At 40.5% G+C, this 23,146-nt stretch overlaps 1 protein-coding gene across 1 annotated transcript in view; it reads right to left on the bottom strand.

Moving 5' to 3' along the window:
• Window positions 1-537: 537 nt before the first annotated feature.
• HSH2D (hematopoietic SH2 domain containing) overlaps window positions 538-23,146 on the bottom strand; it is a 33,399-nt gene continuing 10,790 nt past the window's right edge. Inside the window, exons 2-6 of the mRNA XM_040323088.1 lie at window positions 15,022-15,158; window positions 10,906-10,995; window positions 7,100-7,265; window positions 3,740-4,012; window positions 538-1,426 (exon numbers count right to left, since the gene is read on the bottom strand). Of these exons, the coding sequence (XP_040179022.1) occupies window positions 1,046-1,426; window positions 3,740-4,012; window positions 7,100-7,265; window positions 10,906-10,995; window positions 15,022-15,125 (1,014 nt within the window). The 5' untranslated portion in view covers window positions 15,126-15,158 and the 3' untranslated portion in view covers window positions 538-1,045. The remainder of the gene's footprint in view (window positions 1,427-3,739; window positions 4,013-7,099; window positions 7,266-10,905; window positions 10,996-15,021; window positions 15,159-23,146) is intronic.

The raw sequence follows: 23,146 nt of genomic DNA, 5'->3' as shown, positions 1-23,146 counted from the left end.
TCCAGAGGCCGGTCCTATTAAAAATAAGTTGATTTACTTATCGACTGCTCATTAATGGGCTTGCTGGAAAACTTTAGTTCAATCGGCGCTGCAGCCAATAAACCGCAGCACTGATTTAATTGAGGTATTTTTGTTTAGCCTGCTGGCTGATCGGAAAAAAAACAACAATATATGGCCAGCTTATACCACTTTGTTCCCCCTCCCAGAAGTGCCTCATCGGCCTTCCAGACTTCTCATCTCTAATGCAAGATTGAGCAGATGATCTGGGAGGAGTAGAAGAGTAATGCCACGTACACACGATCGGAATTTCCGTCAAGAAAAGTTTGGTTCGATTCCGACCGTGTGTAGGCCCCATCGGAAATTCTGATCGTCTGTATGCAATTCTGACGCACAAAAAACACGCATGCTCGGAATCAAGTCGACGCATGCTCGAAATCATTGAACTTAATTTTTTTCAGCTCGTCGCAGTGTTTTGTATGTCACCGCGTTCTTGACGGTTGGAATTTTGTGTGATCGTGTGTATGCAACATAAGTTTGAGCTATAATTCTGTCTGAAAAAAAAAAATCCACGGTTTTCTTGTCGAAATTTCCAATCGTGTGTATGCGGCATTATTTGAAATGCTGAAAGACTTGAATGACTTCAGTGCTTCTGCTGTAATCTTTAAGAATTAATTCATCCACGGTGTCTGCAGTTTCATAGGTCAGTGATGACCTTAAAGCTCATTTACTGTTTTTAGGAATTTGTAAATACTTGAATGCCTATATAGAATGGTCATAGTCACAGGTAAAAGCTTGTGAAACTAAATACATTTTAAAATGATGTAATACAACAGTAGTTTGCATTATTGCCTCTATTTTTCCTAAATAAGATTTCACATTTTCCCCTCAAAGCCTGTAAATATATGACCTATGTTTGCCTTTTGGCCATTCCTGATCTGCATCTCATACGGTATACAGCAGCAGACAATCAGCTTTTTGAATCCTTCATAAATGTCTCCTGCACAACAGGGCTGCATTGTCAGTTTTTCAGCTCAGCAAGTTCCATTTAACAAAATCCGGGTGCGAATGGGGGAGGTGGCTTGTACTCCTCTGGCAATTTAGTGTTTTTACTTTTTGGTGGTATTGTTGGCTTTCCATCCTTCTGTCCCGTTTGTCCAAAGCGTTCCAAATTTTCCTTCACACCTCTCAAGTGTGTTGTCATAACATTTTCCATTTTCCTGAAATCTTGAACTATTTCCCCTTCCGTCATCAAAGATACAGCTTTGGTCATCGCATTCCGACAAGCGTTCAATGGTTTCACTGGTGCATGTTCTTGCTTCTCTTCATTTTTTATCTGATAATTTGTGTTATGAGCTGCAGTGGGGATTGAAGACTCCAAACTGTATGACTTTGTCATAGGCCGAGTTCTATTTGGTAACACGCAGGCCTGAAAAAGAGAATTTGTACAGTGCTGTTAAAATGTGCACAGTTTAGTGTTCCAATATTGACATTGGTTTTTCTGTATACCGTATCTACAGTATGCATGTTTACCATGCAGGCTACACACTTTACAATCTGTTTGTACAGTATATACACCCTAAAAATTCAATCAGCTTATATCCAGTCTAGGTTGCCACTCACACTACATTGATAGATGATACATTTTTTTAGAAGATTGTACAATCATATAGTAACACATGTTAATTAATTGTTAATAGTATACAGATTCTGATGTTGTTAATGGGCTTATTTAATCCCTTTGAACCTCAATGAGCTTATGATGTTTTCATATCCTTTAGAGTATGGATTTGAATGCATTGTCCTTATTAGGTAGTAGTTAGTCATATTTAAAGTGGTTGTAACCCTAAAAAAAAAAAAGATCCTGTTGCTTCAAAGCATGAATAACAGGACCACGCGTGTGCTGTGCCATTTGGCCCTTTGTATCATCTAAAACTCCTGGCTGATCCTGCCTGGTGCTGCCTTCCCCTCTGTAAACTGACCACTTTTTTCATGGCTGCTGAGCCCCTGATAACATGGTCAGTTTACATGTCTCGGTCATCCCGCTGTCTCTCCTCTCTCCCCCCCCCTCTCCCTGCCTGTCAGCTTATGACAGTGCCGAAATGCTCCCCACCCTTCCTGCTGCTATCATAACTGTGTGATATTGCTACAATCCACTGTGTTACATTAAATGATGTGCCCAGTGTATGCGTTTCTTTTAGAAATATGTCACTGTATACTATTAGGTAGATTCAGAAAGAGTCAGGCCGGCTTATCTACAGATAAGCCGACCTAACTCTGAATCTGCACCAACCTATGTTTAAGTGTCTAACAGAGATACGCTTAAACATATCTAAGATACGATGGCTTGCGCCGTCCTATCTTAGATTGCAATTTTTCTGATGGCCGCTAGATGGCGCTTCCATTGCGGCCGGCGTAGATTATGTAAATGAGGGGATACGCCGATTCACGAACGTACGCCAGGCCGACGCAGTACTTTTACGCCGTTTACGTAAGAGATAGGCCGCGTAAAGTTAGTGCTAGGCTCTAATGGAATAGTAATGTTAAGTATGGCCGCCGTTCCCGCCGCAAAATTCTAAATTTTTACATCGTTTGCGTAAGTCGTCCGCGAATTGGGATTTACGTCGTTTACGTCCACGTCAAAATCAATAGGCCCGTACGGCGTACTTAGCCGGCAATGCACACTGGGAAATGTAGTCGCCCGGCGCATGCGCAGTGACAAAAAACGTCAAAAACGTGAGGTCAAGCCTCATTACCATGAAACACGCCCCCCCCCCCCACCCATTTGAATTAGGCGCCCTTACGCCCGCTCGTTTTAGGCTACGCCGCCGTAAATTAGCAGGTAAGTATATTGAGAATCATTGCTAGCCTAGCTAATTTACGGCGCCGTAGCCTAAACAGGCTACGCTACACCGCCCTAAATTAACGCCATTGTACCTGAATCTACCTATATATACTTAGCTTGGCGCTCACTTGACCAGCAGCCTCTATCCTCCTCTCCTCCCCCCCCCCCTCCTGGCTGACATCAGTGGGGGATTCTCTGCTGCTTCCCCATGGTAGTTATCAGATCAGGAGAGGAGAGCGGCGAGCAGGCACCTGAGCGGCGAGCGGCGCTATGATATAAGGTATAAAGCGGCATATTTAAAAAAAAAACATGTACACTGGGTACATCATTTAATGTTACAGAGGGTATTATAGCAATATCACATAGTGGCTTTACACCCACTTTAACTGGCCTTGTTCTGTAGTGTTAAAGATGTTTCGACACGCCTCCAAATAGCTTCTTCAGTTCTAATGAATGTTAGGTACATACTATACTCCAATATTTATAGTCACATTGGTAACACAGTTACCTTAACCTAAAGCCTGATACATACTAGCAGTTTTTTTTTTCATTCAACCCAGCGGTCTGAACAAAAAAACTGAGAAGCTTAAGAGGAGCTCGCTGCACTAACTATGCAATCTTAGTACAGTGATCTCCCCGCTGAGCTATTGTGTTCTGACAGGGGCACTGCCACATTGCCAGAACATACTAGTCAGTGCTGGCAGCCATTGGCTACCAGCACTGATCAGATTCCAATTGAATGCTGGTTTTATACATATACGCACACAGATAAAGAATATTTTTCCTTTGAATAATTTTTTACATATTACATTTTTGATGAAGTTAGTAATGGATCACACCCAGCAACAACCGTATCATATTTCTCACATCATTTGTATGTATATTTGAAACACTTACACCATTGTTGAACATCATGGGTTGTGTCGGCAGTGCTGGATAAAGTCTATTTCCTGGCAGATTTGGAGGTAGGTTACATGAAGTACTTGTGCTTTCAGAACTAGTTACAGAAGCTTGACGTCTCCTGGGTGGTACTGGGGGAAAGGCTGGCTGCACTGTTGCTCCAGTAGCTGCTAGAGACACGGTCAAAGCCTTTGATGGCATCGGCAATGATGGTGCAAATGTTTTTCTGTCTTCAAATAATTCAGCATAGTCTGTAGTTGTATTTGTTTTCTATAATGGAATAGGTAAAAAAAAAAAATAAGCTAAATTTACCAATGTCTTAAGCCATTTAAATATGTTAATTTATTTGCATCTAGCACACTATCTCACATTGAAAGACTGAAACGGTACAGTATGTAGTAGTCTGTGTGTGTGGCAGGGCATTCCTGAATCTCAATAGGCTTATATTGATTGGTTTGTGCAAAAGTTATAACGTCTTTAAACTATGGGATATTTTTTTTATTTTTATTATTTACTAGTAATGGCGGCGATAAGCGATTTATAGTCGGACTGCTATGGTATATTGCGGCGGCCATTATGACACTTTTGACACTTTTTGCTTACCAGTGACACTAATACAGTGATCAGTGCTAAAAAAAAATGCGCTGTCACTGTACTAATGACACTGGCTGGGAAGGGGTTAACATTAGGGGCAATCAAAATGCCCAATGCCCACCAAATGCAGCCTACCAGTGCACACCAAATTGCAGCCCTATCAGTACCCACCAATTGCAGCCTACCAGTGCCCATCAGTTGCAGCCTACCAGTCCCCACCAATTACAGCCTACCAGTGCCCACCAGTTGCAGCCTTCCAGTGCCCACCAGTTGCAGCCTACCAGTCCCCACCAGTTGCAGCCTACCAGTTCCCACCAGTTGCAGCCTACCAGTTCCCACCAGTTGCAGCCTACCAGTGCCCCCGGATCACACAGAGAAGCGATTTCCTGCTGTCATGGAATTTGGATTTTAATCGCCCGGGCAGCTGCTTTAACAATGTCCACCCTCCTAAACCAGCTCACGGCTCCTATTATACACGCCACACTGATTCAATTTCACGGCATTGGATCAGTGTTCTGTCTATTACAGGAGCCTGATCTAGGAGGGGGGACTTTGTCACATCGCTGCAGGTGTTTCTGGCATTTCAGACAAAAACTCCTTTGCACCCACCCATGATCGGCCCTGGCTATAGCCAATTATAGATCACTAGTGACCCATTAATGGCAGGTGAAAACTTTTTCGTTACAAAGTTCACAAAGTTTTACTATGGTGACACTGAACTACTCTGATTAAAGTATGTGACAAAAATGGTCCAATGTTTTAATTTTACTGTCAGCAGTCAGTATCCCTGATCACCGCCACAGTCATAGGATGATGCTGTACTGTACTGGTGACAGTATGTAAAAAAACTAATGTGAAAAAATTTATAATTTTTTTAGTTACTTTCTTAATTAAAAAAAATGTACAAGTTCAAAAAACTCGCCATGCCTCTTACTAAATGCCTTAGACTGTCTATTTTTCAAAAAGGGGTCATTTGGGGGTATTTGTACTATCCTGGCATTTTAGGGCCTCAAGAAAGGAGATAGGCAGTCAGTACATCATTTTCAAATATACAGTATACTATCGTTTTTAGAAGCTATGACTTTCACACAAACCAATTAATATACATTTATTGGGATTTTTTTTATAAAGAAACGTAGTAGAATGCATTTTAATCAAAATTTATGTCAAAATTTAATTTGATTGGATATGTTTAATAACATAAAGTAGAATATATCGGTTTCTTTTCTGTTTATATCATAAAAAACCCGGTGGTGATCAAATACTATTAAAAGAAAGCTCTATTTGTGTGAAAAAATTGTCATGAAGGGGGTAAAATCATTCGAAGCTCAAGTGGATAAGGCAATCTTATTGGTCGTGTAGCTATAAACTATTTTATGAAATTATAGAGATTTTAGAAGCTGGTGGGATAAGCTTTAAACTCATTTATGGTGCTGCAATCTATACTTCCCTCTGGTATGCACTGTGAGGCTAAGTTCACACTATTGTGAATTGAATGTGGGTTTCCCTGCATCCAATTTGCATGTCAGGAGATTGAGACTGACCCTCTATGGAGCTGGTTCACACATCTTCAGGACGGATGTGGAACCAATTGTGCAGGAGTTCTGTAGATCTTTTGGTCCGTTTTTTTCAAGAACAAACTATGCCAAAAATTCGGACCAAAATCAGACCTGAATTAGAGAACAGGAATGCACCGGAGCTGTGAGCGGCCCCCCTATTGGCAATATGAACCCAGCATAAGGGTGCTCTGCCTAATGGAGTTTCACTATAGTTTGCCACTAGATAAGATTCCATAGCAAAGTAGGGCAAATCTGAGGATTGCAGCAGAGAGATCATGCCGTTGTGGGTAGTGGAAGCCAATCGGTACTTCAGTCCAGCTCCAATCTCCGACAAGTTAAATGTGAGTTTTGGGTGGACAAACCCTTTTATGTGACTTTGTTGCTAATCAAAAAAACTAATAAGAAGTAACCCTACAAAAGAATGTTTATACTCACCAATCCTTCTCCCATTTCTGGAACCTCTAAAAGCTACAGACAGCTAAAAATCAAAAGCTTCGCCCCCTGTAAGCTGTGGATCCTCCTGCCGGCTCCTACATGATTACTATCTCCTGTAGTGACTTAGGAACTGGCAATGGGAAACACACCATGTGACATGGAAAACATACATCTGACACTCCAAGAAGTGTCATATGCTGACAATTCTGGCAGAGGCCATAGCTTCTGAGGACTCCATGAATGGAATGAATGAATGAATGACTTGTATAGCGCAACTCATGCGAACTGAATCGCCTCTGGGCGCTTTTTCCAGCCAGAGTCTGCTTGGCTGGTGAGGTCATTTTACCCCGTAGGATCGTGACATGCTTGGGACACACAGTCATACACAGTCATATACATACATATATATACATATATATACTGGGCCAATTTGGACAAGATCCAATTTACCTACCAGCATGTCTTTGGAGTGTGGGAGGAAACCGGAGTACCCGGAGGAAACCCACGCATGCACAGGGAGAACATGCAAACTCCAGGCAGATGGTGTCGTGGTCGGGATTTGAACCAGCGACCCTTTTGCTGCTAGGCGAAAGTGCTACTCACTGCACCACTGTGCTGGACACTAGGATAGGTGAGTATAATCAGTGTTCTTTTGGCTACAGAGTCACTTTAAATGCTACTACCATCCAGCAACATTTGAAAGATTTTTTTTCTAGTCTCTGTTAAACTTATAACTAAACAAAAAGGTTGCGGTGACTTTGAAACATACCTGACCACATGGAAGTGTTAAAATTTCATCATATGGATGCAAAGGAATTTGTGTATGACATTTTACTAAGTCCTCCAATGTCATGTGGACTTTTGTATCACCTGCAATAATACACTGCTGATCCTTCAAAATATCAACCATAAAATGTCTGTAGTGACCCACTGTCCTGCAAAAACAAAGGAAAAATGATTACGAGAGGATATACATAGATAACTGTCTGGATAACTGAAATCTTAAAAAGTTAAATATGTAATTTGATAACCCGACTAAATTATGTATTGGGAATTGCATGAATAAAAAGTTTGTAGCAGCTATCATTTTTCCTATAAGACCTCATGCACACTGGACGTTAAAATAACATTATGAACATTTTTTTTTGCGTTTATTTGTGTTGTTTTTTTTTTTCATTTTGTTTTATTTATTTATTTTTCAATGAATCAAAAACGTTAAAAATGCTGGTGAGACGTGTTTTTTAGTGTTTATTGGCGTTTAGACAGAGTTAGCCAGATTCACGTAGAGCGGCGTATGTTTAGGCGGGCGTAGCGCATCTCATATGCGCTACGCCGATGTAACATAGAGAGGCAAGTACAGTATTCACAAAGCACTTGCTCCCTAAGTTACGGCGGCGTAGCGTAAATGGCCCAGCGTAACCCCGCCTAATTCAAATTAGGTATGTAGTGGGCGTGCTACATGTAAAGTAACCGTGACCCCATGTAAATGAAGGGCCGTTGGTATGGCGCATGCGCGCGCATGCTCAGAATCACGTCGCAAATACTCAATGCTTTCGATGTGAAGGTAACCTACGCCCAGCCCCATTCACGTACGCTTACGCAAACAACGTAAAATACGACGGCTGTTCCGTCCTCCATACCTTGCATGGGCTGTGCCACCTATAGAGGTGTTTTATCTTTACGCCGGCGTATGTCTTACGTAAACGGCGTAGCTTACTGCGACGGGCGTACGTACGTTTGTGAATCAGCGTATCTTGCTAATTTACATATTCGACGCGTAAATCCACGTACACGCCCCTAGCGGCCAGCGTAAATATGCAGCCAAGATACGACGGCGTAGGAGACTTACGTCGGTCGTATCTTGGCAACAATGAGGCGTATCTCAGTTTAAGAATGCGCGCAAAGATACGACGGCGCTCATTCGGACTTACGACGGTGTATCTACTGATACGCCATCGTAAATGTCTCTCTGAATCTGGCTAAGTGTTTTTACAGCTGAAAAACTCCTCTCAAAACACACCAGTTTTGGGATATTTTTACTGCCAAAAAATGCCCCAGCCATTAAAAGTTGATAACAGCCTATGGGCCAAATCCACAAAGATCGTGCCTAACGTAAATTTTTCCATTTAAGTTACACTGCCTTAAAATTTCTACCTAAGTGCCCGATCCACAAAGCACTTACCTAGAAATTTTGGGCTGTGTAACTTAAATTCCGCCGTCGCTAGGCGTTCCTCTTCAAATGGGGACGATTCCCATTTAAATGAGGCGCGCTCCCGCGCCAGCCGTACTGCGCATGCTTGTGACGTCATTTTCCCGACGTGCATAGAGCGAAATTACGTTACGCCGAGCTTTGTGGATTGCGACGGGTCAATAAAGTTGCGTCGGGGAAAAAAAAAACGGCGGGAAAAAAAAAATTTAAAATTAAAAAAAAATCGCGTCGCTGGACAGAAAGGTCTGCTTTTACATGGTGTACTAACTTTACACCTTGTAAAAGCAGCCCTAATTTTGCGTATGCAAACTAAAACTTACGGAGAAAAAACGAAGCTGAAAAGCTTTGTGGATCTCCGTAAGTGCTAATTTGCATACCCGAGGCGGCATTTCGACACGAAATGCCCCCAGCGGCGGATGCGGTACTGCATCCTAAGATCCGGCAGTGTAAGTCCCTTACACATGCCGGATCTTCTCCCTAACTATGGAAAACTGATTCTGTGGATCAGTTCCATAGTTAGGAACAGGGATACGACGGAGTAACAGCAGTTACGCCGTCGTATCCCTTTTGTGGATTTGGCCCTATGTGTGCATGGACACATAGGATAACATGATGGGGAGTTTATTGACTGTAGAAAAAAACGTCTGAAGCCAAAAACAGTAGCTGTAAAAATGTCCAAAAATGTCATGAGGCCTAAAGGTTAGATAGTAGGTTATAGAACCTATCTTTTTTTATCTCCAATGAATTGTCACTAGTGGCAGAGTTTCCCATGTGACATCGGCCTTAGCTAATAAATGTTGCTTTTACAACTATGCTGGAATTGAATTGTTTATTAAATATTTTATATCATGGAACTATAAGGCCCCGTACACACAGTCGGTTTGGTCCGATGAGAATGAACCGAAGTTCATTTTTATCGGACCAAACCGACCGCGTGTATAGGCTATCGGTCTGTTTTCCTTCGGTCCAAAATTTTAAAACATGCTTTAAAACCGAACCGATGGACCGCTGCCCCATCGGACCAAACCGATGGTTAGTACAGAAAAGCATCGGTTCAAAACCCGCGCATGCTCAGAATCAAGTCGACGCATGCTTGGAAGCATTGAACGTCGTTTTATTCAGCACGTCGTGTGTTTGACGTCACCACGTTCTGACCCGATCGGATTTTGGACTGACGGTGTGTACACATATCAGGCCGTGCGGCCACTTCAGAGGTGAACCGATGAAAACGGTCCGTCGGACCATTCTCATCGGTTTTGTCCGACCGTGTGTACGGGGCCTTATACTTAGTACCGGTTCACACAGGGGCAACCGGACTTACAGCACGATTTTGCAAGGCAACTTCAAGCCCGACTTGGAGCAACTTACAGCGCGACTTTAAGTTGCCTCCAGGACAGGTAACTTTGGCTGTGGCCAATCGCAGAATAATCAGCTCTGTGGGAGGGAGAGGTTTGCCTGAGTAAACTATTTTATTTTCCTGTAAAGTTGCTTCAGTTAAGACAGTGATCCGACTTTGGAGGCAACTTCTATTGAAATCAATGGGTACAAGTTGCCTACAAGTCACCTTGAAGTAGTACAGGAACCTTTTCTGAAGTCAGAACGACTTCAGTAGTGTACATTAAGATGGGTCTCATTCACTTCAATTAAATTCCTCATGTCGCGCGATTTGGGGCGACAGAAGTAGTATAACAAGTCGTGGTAGTGTGAACCGGCACTTAACATAAAAAACGCATTTTGTTTGAAATCTTACAATATTCTTTATTTACCATATACAGTAAATGGCATATAAAGCTTAAATTAGGTCAAATTACAGTGGAATATGTTAACAATAAGTTTAGTAAATATACATATTCTTCACCAAATGGAGCAGAGCAAAGGCAAACAAAGCAAACCAAGAGTATGTTTAATTGGGTATGTTCCAACAATGAAGGCCCATTCACACTTTTGCGATGCCTTGAGGTGCATTAACATAGCCCATTCATTATGACTGATCTGCCAATGCACAAAGATCAATGCCAAGAGATAACAAAATGCACAGGATTTTATTGTTAGCAATACAGTGTAGCACAAAACACGCATGTGTAGTGTATAGTTGTGCCTCTACTACAGGCCTACCCCACTTTTAAGTACACAATGGGGTTTATTTACTAAAGCTGGAAAGTGCAAAATCAGGCTCACTTCTGCATAGTGGGGTATGCCTGTATACAGCCTGTATACAGCACGTTTGGGTACCATGCAAAACAAATGACACCACAAAACACCACACGATCCAGTTCAGGACTTGTATGTCAGTTTTGGATTGTTTCAGTGGATTATTAAAATGGTAATTAATTATGTACTTTCACATTAAATAATAATCAGCTTACCTGTAGGACAAGCTATATCCAATCCGGCTTTCGCTTACTCTGATGAGAAAACATCCTGGTGGCTTATCCTTTAGCAAATTCTCTGCATCCCTATAATTAAGACAGATCTATTTTAATGCCAACATCCTATTTGAGAAAAAAACTGCCATCATTTGATTTCCATGTTAACATATTTTATATGAATCCATCCTACATATCTTTAAATTAGACATCTTCTAGTTAATCTTGCAGTGTGCAAGTGTGCCGCCGCAAATTGAGGTGGGGGTGGGGGGCTGCTTGGGGAGCTGACAAAAAAAAGGGGGGGTTATGGCCGGGCCCCTGGGGACCATCGGGCCCCTTACAGTTGTACTGCCTGTACCCCCCTGATGGTGGCCCTGCAGCCAGTCACAACCTAAACATAATGTCTCGCTATTTACTTACTTTGAGTCTGACTCATCAGTTTCCCAGTTCTTAGGAGTTCAGAACAGTATGTATATAAAAACAAAAGGAATGCAAAGAAGTATGCAAAAGGTACAGGGTGTGGTAATTCTGTCCTCTTATTCATACTCAGATATTGGAAGACAGTAGGGTTGATTTACTAAAGCAATAGATCATGTCCTCTTTGTAATGTGTTCACTTAAGCTGACTACAGATGATGCAATTTTCTTTTCTGCAACTACTGACATGTTGTTGGAGGAATCACTCCCGCAGAGCCATTGTGTTCGGAGGGGAGCTATCCATGCTGGCAGAACACAATGATTATTGCTTGTCATTGGCAATAATCGCATGCCAAAATGGATGGATCAACTTGGGTACAATTGATGGTTCAAATCACGGCCGGTCCCTGCTAAACCAGCCAATATTCTAACCAATGGCAGAAAGTGTGTCTCTGTGGAGATCACAGGGTAAACTATTAGGCAGTTCTAGAAACCAAGGAGGAACCCTTTTCCTAGTTGTGTGATATGCTTAAACCCTCATGCTTTATCCCTCCCTGCGGGAGATCTGGCATTTTTTGGGCAGTTCATACCCGTTACATCTGGGCTTCTCTGGGCCACCCAGACAGACTCCTATTTCTGTGTGCTTGGCAATAACTGGATTCTACTTTCTATCATTGAGTAGCCACAAAACCACGTTTGTCCCTGAGGAAGCCATACGGCAAAACATGTAGGTTTAAGATGTGGGAACAACTATAGGAGATACAATAACACGTCTTGGATGACCATAAAGCTGTTCATGTATTGTATAATATTGTTTTATACTGTCAATGTACTTTTGTAACTTTAATAAATTGTGATTTTATTTAATTTGGTATGTCCTTGTACTAATTGCACTGATAATGTTCCATCCCCCCTACTTTGTATTTTTTATACTGTATTTTGACAGTAGAGAGTCTGCTTGGTCTTGGGGAGGTGGATTCCTCCATATACCTTGCTTGTGTGGATGGAGGAATCTGCTATTTTTTTTTCCTTCAGCTCTGGCTAAATGAAAACAAATAAATCAAGTATGGCTAGCTTTGCAGTCTCAATGTGTCATATTCTAGTCTAATCAAAAAGCATTCTATTAACATCAAATAAAATTATGTCATATCAAAGCACATTTTTGTTTTGTCTCTGTGATTCTAAGTAATATCTGATAGAGATCTATTAATGACACTAACAATACCTATAATAAATTAATTTGGTTGATTTACACTTAAAAAGTCAACACAGCATGAAATTATGAGCCCCTGATATTTACTGGCAGTTGTAAAAAAAAACACAGATTTTTACGAACTGCCAGTAAATTTACTGGTGGTTGGCAACTCTGCCTTAGAGGTACATTCTCTCACTGAGACTAGTGTGTTCTAAATATATTTCCTTCTCACGTGTTGAACAGGAAAAGTTAGTCATTACTACATGTCATTCCTAAGAACAGTGAGTACGGATAATTTAAAACAAATGTAATATGACCCTGCGCTAAAAACAGGTAAGGCACGTGATTGCAATTTGTTGTGCTGACATAGGTGCCAATGACAATAGTTTATGACCAAATTGTACCCTGAATGTGTGGGAGTGTACAAGTGTCCATGTCTGGTTAGTAAGCTTGTTTTAATAATTATTATGTTACTCAATAAAGATTTGTAAGTATAATACCATAGTCTGTAGTCAGATTCAAAGCAGCCCTGAAAAATGAAAACTTTTAATTGGTGCTTATGCATGAAAAGTGCACTAACAATTTGTTTTCCTTTTGACTATAAGAAACCTTGTTTTGTCCGTTCTGCACAGCACAAATGACAGTTGGACGCTGAGTATTTGGTTAGGGACAGAAAACATTTTTCTTTTTAGCATACTTTTCATTCATTAGCCCCTCTTGGCCTCATTGGCGATACAGACATAACGTAATAGAAACTTGCAGACAAATATGACCGGTTATGGAATTTTGCAGACAACATGCTTCAGCTTAAAGCAGAATATTTTCATCTAGTTTTGGATAGAGTGGGGATGGGGTAATATCTCTGTCCGATTTTTAGTGCTGTCCCTGTTTTGCTTTACTATTTGTCATGCTGACTATTGTCCCAAGGAGAGAAAGCAGGTAAGGGTTTAAAATGTTTGGCTCTGACTCTGGGGTGTCTCCACACACCTCAAACTTAATCACATAACTCTCACTGCCCTTTGATAGAGGCAAATTACTTGCATCCAGGGACCTGTTGACAAACAACTGAATGGTCATGATGGCACCACATTATTCAAAGAAAAATTCTGGGTCTGAAGCATATGAAGATACCAGCAATTTTCCCAGATTTACCCTTCTAAGCCCTGGTTCACATTTCAGTGATTTGGCATGTCAAATCGCATGCCAAATCGGCAGCTATTGCTGGCAATGGCACCACCTGAATCGGTGCAAGGCCACAATTTCGGCACCGCTTTCCAAAAGTAGTTTCTTTACTACTTTTGGTGACTTCGGGTGCGATTTCAATAGACATCTGTGCAGAAACCCACACAGATGTCTCTGAAAGCTGAGGGTAAAGGTGATGGACTTGCCAAGCATGTCTCCAGACCTAAACCCTATTGAGCATCTGTGGGGCATCCTCAAACGCAAAGTGGAAGAGCGCAAGGTCTCTAACATCCACCATCTCTTTGACGTCATCAAGGAGGAGTGGAAGAGGACTCCAGTAGCAACTTGTAAAGCTCTGGTGAACTCCATGCCCAAGAAGGTTAAGTGCTGGAAAATAATGGTGGCCACACAAAATATTGACACTCTGGACCCAATTTGGACATTTTCACTTAGGGGACTCACTTTTGTTGCCAGCGGTTTAGACATTAATGGCTGTGTATTGAGTTATTTTGAGGGGACAGCAAATTTACACTTTTATACAAGCTGTACACTCTCTACTTTACATTGTAGAAACGTGTCATTTCTTCAGTGTTGTCACATGAAAAGATATAATAAAATATTTACACAAATGTAAGGGGTGTACTCACTTTTTTGAGATACTGTATGTATGTATATTTATTTTAATTATTAGTGACTGATGGTGCTACTATCCTCTATCACAAAAAAAACACCTGAGTAGTAATACTTACTGTAATAGTTTGTCAAAAGAAGGCTTGTCAAAATGTAAATAAAAAATATATCTGCTATGGATAGTGGAGGAAAATAATGCAGAATTTTGGGATATTTAAAAGATTTTTTAGCCTACTTCCTTATTCACAAAAGGAAAAGATCATTTAAAAACTTTGGTTGCTAAAATGTGTGATTTTCAGGTAAATATTTATGTCTCAGTAAAGAAAATTCCTTGATTCCTAATAAGTCAAATTGGGGGCAATAAAGCAAAAATAATGTGTATTGATTTTCTAATTTCTAGTTCCAAGGTTGTACTTTACAATGAGCATTCGTATTTATAAACATTTACTTTTTTTTTTTATTATCCTTTTTGTTTTCAATTTCTTAGTACTGATTTTTTTTACCAAATACAATAACTTTTACATTTATAGATAATTCCTTTAAAATTCACATTATTTCCATTGGTTATTCCATATACAAAATCTTTATGAGTCTCTGAGTTACTTTATCCTTAATGCAAAATAATTTATCATTTATTTGCAAAATAAATAAACCTGCCCCATGACCAGTGAATGTGAAAAAAAAAATTCTTACTTCCTTGTGATCACGCCATGAAACCATTCAGGGATTCTATTTTGTAGGAACCATTGTGACTGTGTTTCAATGAACCATTTTACAGATGGTTTACTTTGTTCCATATTCTGCCCGGGATCTTAGGGACGCTTCAGCAACTAGAAATACAAAACATATTTTTGACTGTAAAACAAATTATGTCCAGGAATTCTCTCAAACCAAATAGTAATATTTGGCGATACATGGGCTGGCTATTCTTAATTTACCCATTCTGAACAGATCTCAAATTAGCTCTAAAATTATTGAAATCTCCAGCAAGATGACAAATGTCTTCTTTTAGTTTACATAATAACAAGTACTGTACATGTGCCCTGTGTACTTCTATGAAACATTACCCTTGTAAAGTACTGTAAGCAAATAATATTATTCATAGATATTAAACAGGAATTCAATATTATAGATAACTGTAGACATGTGCATTCGTTTTCGTCCGAATGCATTTTCATCCGAATTTCGGGTATTTTCGTGATCGTTTTAGAAAACGAAAACGAACATGCAGAATCCGAAATCCAAAAGATCCGACATAAAAAATTGCTTTATTTTCATTTTCGTTGCTACAACAGTTTGATATAGATAGGAGATTCAACATGACGCTGAAATTAGCAATCTGTGTCTATCGAACCTGTGGTCGAATGTGCCTAACCTTAATTCTATTAGTCCAAGATTATTCTACATAGAGAGGAAAGGTTCTACATAGAGAGAAAAGATTCGACATTATAGAGACAGTGTTGGGGTAGACCATTCCCATTGAAGGCTTTTGGTGTCTGTCAAAAGTTCTAAGAAGATTCGACAAGCAGCTAAACTGTACAACGCCAAAATCATACATTTCCGGTCAAATGCCCGGCCCATAGGCTATAGAAGAATTTGAATGTTGGTTGACTAGTAGTAATAATTTATAAATTCTATAGCTTGTAGGTGGAATATTCGACCGGAAATTTACAATTGCGGTATCGTACAGTTTAGCTGCTCTGTCTAATCTTCTTAAAACTTTCGACAGACACCATAAGCCTTCAATGACAGATTCAACCTTAATTAATTCGGATTTTCGGACGAATGCATTTTTTAACTAAACAAAATAAATAAAAACGAATTTCGGGAGTAACTAAATACATTTTTTTTACGAAAATGTAATTCCGAAATGATATTGTGTGCACATGTCTAGTAAACTGTACTGGTTATAATGCAGCCTGCTTCATATTTTTTTTTTTTTTTTTGCCACTCTCTTTAGTTATTAGTCTTTTTGTCCTTCATGCATGTTCACAAGGTATGTATGGCCTTTACACCTTTGTATATGACCAGCATTAGGTAATAATTCATCCATGACTCTACAGATAAAGCAAGAGATGCCAGCCTGAGTCTCAGTATTCTAATCTGGAATGCTTCGAGGCCTTATATATTTTCAGAATCAATATTTGTTGTCTTTCTTATAGGAACCACATTTTTAGATTTCCAGAATAGGCTGAATACGTTTTGCGGCTGCAGCATAAAAACACTGAGCACCTCTGTAATGCATACTACTTTGGGGGGTAATATATGATTTTCGTTAACTCATGAGAAAGCCCATAGCAGTCATTAGTTCTTACATGTTTGAAGTTTTTCTGAAGTCTGGTCTAAATAATGTTAACATGGTTCTAAGTTTAATGGAAATCTGTTGATTGTCATTACAGCTAATGACCGTAAAGATGTAGACTTATATACATAGGGATGAGTGAATCCTCCTGGGTTCAGTTCCTTAAAAGTTTTGTGAATCTTACTCAAAGTTTGTAAACTCTGCAGCAAACCCTGTTGAAGTCTATGGGGGTGAATCTTATTCAGTTTTGGCCATTTGTCGGACTTAGCAATCTATTATCGAACTAAAGGCATTGGAAGCCAGGCACTACTATTAGGGGCAGCAAACAGACAACAAAAACAGTCAGGGAAATTTATTAAGAGTGTCTATGCTACACTCAATAGAATTCTGACATGTCTTTGCAGGGCAAAAGTTGGTGCAGAAGACAGATACCGTTTGTAAATACAGTGGGTATATAAAAGAATACCAACCCCCCCCCCCCCCCTTAAAATAATCCTATTCTGTTGCTTTGCAGCCTGGATAGAAGACAGACAGTTTTTGTTTTATCCAGCTGTATTTACTTATAACATCCGAGTTAAAGATATAACACCAACATGTAAATAAAAATAAAAAATTCAAAAACAGAATCACTGAGTTAAAAAAAAGGATCGCCCCCTGTTATGTCAGTATCTTGTTGAACCACCTTTTGCTTTAATTACAGCCTTGATTCTGTAGGGATATGTCTCTACTAACTTTGCACATCTAGACTTTGCAATATTTGCCCACTCTTCTTTACAGAACTGCTCAAGTTCAGTTACATTTAATGGTGACTGTTTGTGGATTGCAGTCTTCAGGTAATTCCACAGATTTTCAATGGGATTTAAGTCTAGTCTCATGCAAAGACATTCACATTTTTCTCCTTCAACCATTGTGTAGCGATATCTTCTGTGTGCTTTGGGTCATTATCATGTCGGATGGTAAAACTTCTTCCTACTGACAACTTTCTGGCAGAGGGCAGCAGATTTTGCTCAAGATATTGACAGTATTTTGCCCCATCAATTTTTCCTTCTATCCTGACAAGTGCTTCAGTTCCTGCTGTAGGGAAACACCCCCATAACAGAATATTGCCACCTTCATTCCTCCTGTAGGAATGGGATTTTTTGGATGGTGAGCTATATTGGATTTCTGACATACATATCGTTTGGTGTTGAGGCCAGATAATTGAATTTTAGTCTCATCTGACCATAACCCCTTTTTCTATGTGGCCTCAGAATCCTCAACACGGTGTGTTTAAGCAAAGCTCAATGGTGACTGCATTTGGCCTTTCTTAAGGAATTGCTTTTTTCTTGCAACCCTCCCATACAAGCCAAATTTGTGGAGAATTTGTGATATTTGTCACATGCACACAATGATCACTCTGTCATAAATTCCTGCAACTGCTTCAGAGTTGATGTAGGCCTCTTGGTAGCCTCTCTGACCAGTTTCCTCCTGGCTCTTTCATCCATTTTGGAGCGACGTCCTGATCCAGGGAGGGTCTGTGTTGTTCTAAATACCTTCCATTTCCTAATAATAACTTTACTTTGCTTCTAGGCATTAATAAAGCCTCTGAATTGTTTTTGTATCCATCTTCTGACATTTGCCTGTCCATCACTTTATCTCGAAGATCCTGTGACAGTGCCTTGCCACCCATAGTTGATTGTTTGCTTCAGTTGCACTACAATGGACTGAAATGCTCCCAGAAATCTCTTTGCATGCTGAGCTAATCAAAATGACAGCTGATCACAGTTGAAAGTCAGGTGGCTTCGTGTGCTATTGAGAAGGTGATTAGCTACATCTGATTGAGTTTACAAATCATTTTTAGGAGGGGGGTGATTCTTCTTCCAACTCAGTAATTCTGTTTTTTTATTTTAACAAACTGTTTCTGACATGTTGGTGTTATATCTTTCACTTGGATGTTATAAGTGGCACTGAGTAAATACAGCTGGATAAAACAAAAACCGTGTCTTCATTTCAGGCTGCAAAGCAACAAAATGTGATTATTTTTAAGGGGGGGGGGTTATTATTTTCTATACCCACTGTAGGTACATGAATTTGGGGCATGCATACCTGACCCTTTATTTAGAAAGTTTGGAGATCCCTGTCTTATGTGAACAATTCACAGAATACAAGATATTCTGTGAATAGACAAGGGGAGAGGAGGGGCAGACAAAGAGGATTTTTTTTCTCTTTTTTTATTGTGACCATAGTGCCGGAAATACAGAGCTGGCTGTATCTTCCAGCATCTACAAGTACAATTTTTACAGTACACAGCAGTGATCAGGAATTGGGATACATAGCATTAGAGGTAACTCTTTTTCACACCACAATTCAAAAAAACATCTCTGCATGGAGGTTTACTTGTTTTATGTAACTTACCTAAGCCACTCAAACATGATGCAGCAGTTTGATTTGTTTTTATTAGGTCAAATAGCTGTATGTAAGATGACATTGTCAGTTTTTACAAGCTGTATACTCTGTCCAAGTAGTCATGTCAATTAAAGTGAAACTGAACAGCAGTTTCACTGGTCTGGAGTATGTGAATCAAACAATGACAACCTTTATCAAAAAGGTATTCATCTTGATGACAGAATTCCTTTATGTTAAAGCAGAACTCTGGTCAATTATAAAAAAAAAACCTATGTGGGCGCACCCTTCCCATGCATAGCTCCCAACTGCCCTGATTTCGAGGGTCTGTCCCTGATTTGGAGCAATGTCCCTCTGTCCCTCATTCCTCCTCATCTGTCCATTATTTTGGTCTGATCTACATAGCTGTATATAAAATGCACTTTCTATCTATCAAAAAGTGTTTTCCAGTGCTAAACCTTTCATCTGATTTCTAAATTGCTGTATTTGTAAATTTCAAAAGCCAATATAAAGGAATAGTAGTGGTTAAAAGGCACTTGTGGGTTTAACCAATCTTATTTGATTGCACAATTCTCCTTTAAGGGGGCGTGGCAAGGGGTGTGTCCTATGCCTGCATACTTTTGCCGATAGGTGTCCCTCATTCATATTTCAGAAAGTTGGGAGGTATGCCCTTGTATATTAAGGATGGCCGTACACACATTTTGGCTGGTTCCTGATGAACAGGCCAAAATTTGCTTAATGAGTGGTCCTGACATTTCCCTGCCACCCAACAACCTTTGAAGGAAAAATCAAAGCAGCTGGCAGTCAAATAGTGCGGCAGCTATAGGCCGATTTCATTGTTAAACTCCGATTTAAAACTCTTTACGAAGTTACTAGCAAGACGGATCCAAGTATGGTTACCCGAGCTAGTCGATATGGATCAAGTCGGATTCGTACCTACACGGGAGGCAAGAGATGGTACAATAAGGGTTCTTAATCTGGTGCAGGAGGCCACTGACGGGGACATCCCTTGCGGGTTCCTAAATACTGATGCCGAGAAGGCTTTTGATAGAGTGAGCTGGAATTTCCTGTTCTCAGTACTGAGACACGTGGGCCTGGGGGAGAATATGTTAAGGTGGATAGGAAGTGTTTATACAGACCCACGTGCCTCAGTGAGAGTTAACGGGATGTTCTCTAAAACTTTCCAAATCACAAACGGAACGCGCCAGGGATGTCCCCTGTCACCGCTACTATTTGTGCTATCTTTGGAGCCCTTATTAAATAAAATACGCCAAAATCCGGATATACAGGGTATACAGATAGGGGGGAGAAGGCATAAAATAACCGCATTTGCAGATGACTTGCTGTTTACTATATCAAACCCTCACGTATCTCTTCCCAATCTCGTCAAAGAAATCGCTAAATTCGGAGAGCTCTCCAACCTAAAAATAAACCAAGCAAAATCTGAAGCAATGAGTGTGTCAATGACACCCCAGAAACAGTCAATTATACAACAAAACTTTGGTTTTAAGTGGAAGACTGCGCTAAAATACTTGGGTACCCTGATCCCAGCAAACATAAAAGAAGTTTTTAAAATAAATTTTCCACCTCTTCTTACTTCAATAAGAATGCTACTAGAGAAATGGCAACATGGACTACATTCATGGTTCGGCAGAAATAATATAGTCAAGATGAGCATCTTGCCAAAGATTACGTATTTGTTTCAAACACTGCCGATATTGATACCATCGGCCTTCCTACGGCAAATTAGTGCCCTCCTGATGAAATTCATCTGGGCAGGGAAAAAGGCAAGAATTAAGAAAGAGGTGATGAGGTTACCCAAGTGTTTTGGGGGGATGGCAGTCCCGGATATTGCCAAATATTATCAAGCGGCACATTTTACGAGATTGATAGACTGGTGTAGAAACGGACACTATAAAAGGTGGGTTGAGGTAGAACAGCAGACCTGTCCAATAACACTAAGTAGAGCCCCTTGGTGTTATAAGTTATTGCCAAGTAAGATGAAGAAACATCCCATAATTGGCCCAACGTTGTCAATCGCAGCTAAAATATGTAAAAATCCAAAATTCTCACCGAAGTGTTCTCCCCTGTTCCCTATATTAGGGAACCCAGGCTTCATACCTGGTACAGCAGGAGCAGTGTTTAATAAATTAAAACAAAGGGGTAAAGTACAGGTATCACATTTTCTGCAAACTGGTATGTGGCCATCATTGGAGGCCCTAACAAAGAGAGGAGGGAATTATGAGTTATCCTTTTGGCAAGCATTTCAAATAAGCAACTTTTTAAGATCCCTGGGACAACCATCTAATTTTCGGCGACAACTAACAAAATTTGAACAATACTGCGACGAGGAGGAACCAATACATAGAGTGAGCTCAAAGATGTATAGACTATTGAATTCCCCTCAGGAGGATTTTGAGTTGCCGGGACTGGGGAAATGGGAAAGAGATCTGGGGAGAAATTTCTCACAGACTCAACGTAAACACATAATTCACTTAGCACTAAACTCCTCAATATCTACGCGAATACAGGAATCCAATTATAAACTATTGTTCCAATGGTATTATACACCAGTAAGGTTACATAAATTTTCTAAAGGCTACTCAGAGTATTGTTGGAGATGTGGTGTGGAGCAGGGAACCTTGCTGCATATATTTTGGTCCTGTGCAAAAGTAAGAGATTACTGGAAGGAAGTCCAGAGAATTGTTCAAAAATTTACGGAGTACCAGATTCAGGAGGATCCAGCTTTTTTTCTGCTCCATTGCTCACAAATCCCAGTGCGAGAGTACAAAAAGATGGTGATATGTCACATGATAAATACTGCCAGAAATGGAATAACATTACAATGGAGAGACAGTAGATCACCCTCTATTGCGAGATGGCTCAATAGAGTGAGAGAGACTGGAGCTATAGAAGACCTGATCCTCTCAGCCCGGAACAAAAGGGAACAGTATGTAGAAACTTGGACAGGTTGGAATCAGTTTATGAGTACGGAAGAGGGGAAGAGATTACTGGAGGAATAGATAGGGGAGAGAAGAATCCTTTTTGGGTAGAAGTGAAATGGGAGAGGCCGAAGGGTTGAAGTAAGGGAGGATCCGTCCGTCTCCGGCGAGGTAGGGGAGGGAGAGGAGGGGAGGGGGTTGGCGGGGTTTTCTCTTTTTTTTTTTTTTTTGGTTGTTGTTTTGTTGAGGATTATGTTGATTCTAGGTTTAAGGGGGGGTTAGGTGGGGTATAGGAATGGACAAGGGAACAGAGGGGAGGAAGAAGTGTGAGGTCAATACAGTGGTACTAGGAAACGGGAAAAGAAGTTACTGATAAAAGGCAGGCGGGCTTGGGAATAGAGCAAGAGGACCGGGGAGGTACTGCTTTTGGTTTATTCTTCCTAAATTTCTGAATCCCCACCTGTTTATTTGCTAGCCCATCATAAGTGTGTAGTGATAAGAACTATATGATTATGTATCCATTGTATAAGATATGTTAACCTTCTGTGAACCTTACCATAAAAGAAAAATAAAATAAAAGATTTAAATATGAAAAAAAAAAAAGAAGCTGCATCCAATCTGATGCGCAGTTGCATGACTACAACACAAGGTAGGTCCTTACATAAAGATGCACTTGGAGTTTTAAATGTGGCATCTCAAAGACTCACCTGACATTTAAAGCCTTAGGCCTCATTCATGCTGGTCGATTACATCTATGTCCCGTGCAGGGCCATGTTTTACTGACAAGGGGATGCACAGCTGTTGTATGCATTCCTCTGTCAGCGGCATTATTCATGTCCACTGGGGCACAGCAGCTGCATGGACTCATCCCAATATGACATCCGTGTGGGTGCGGGTACGTGTCCCCAAACTCACCCTGGGTGTGTTCAGGGCCGTGCACTGGCACAGATGTCATATTGGGAGCAGCAGGTGTGTTTTTACAGCTGTTGTGTCCCAATAAACATAAATGGCACTACCAACGCAGGGACCCACGCAACCCCTGTGCATCCTAATGCTAGGAAAACACGGCCATGCACATGGCACAGATGTAATTGCCCTATGTAAACGAGACCTTACCAGGAGCATTAGCTCTATCCTTCAGGCACCCAGCAACAGAATAATTATTTTAAAGAACAGGTATAGCTGACCCCTG

This window comes from Rana temporaria, chromosome 1 (assembly GCF_905171775.1).
Source record: "Rana temporaria chromosome 1, aRanTem1.1, whole genome shotgun sequence".
NCBI lineage: Eukaryota > Metazoa > Chordata > Amphibia > Anura > Ranidae > Rana > Rana temporaria.
This window is presented reverse-complemented; position numbering and strand designations above follow the sequence as displayed.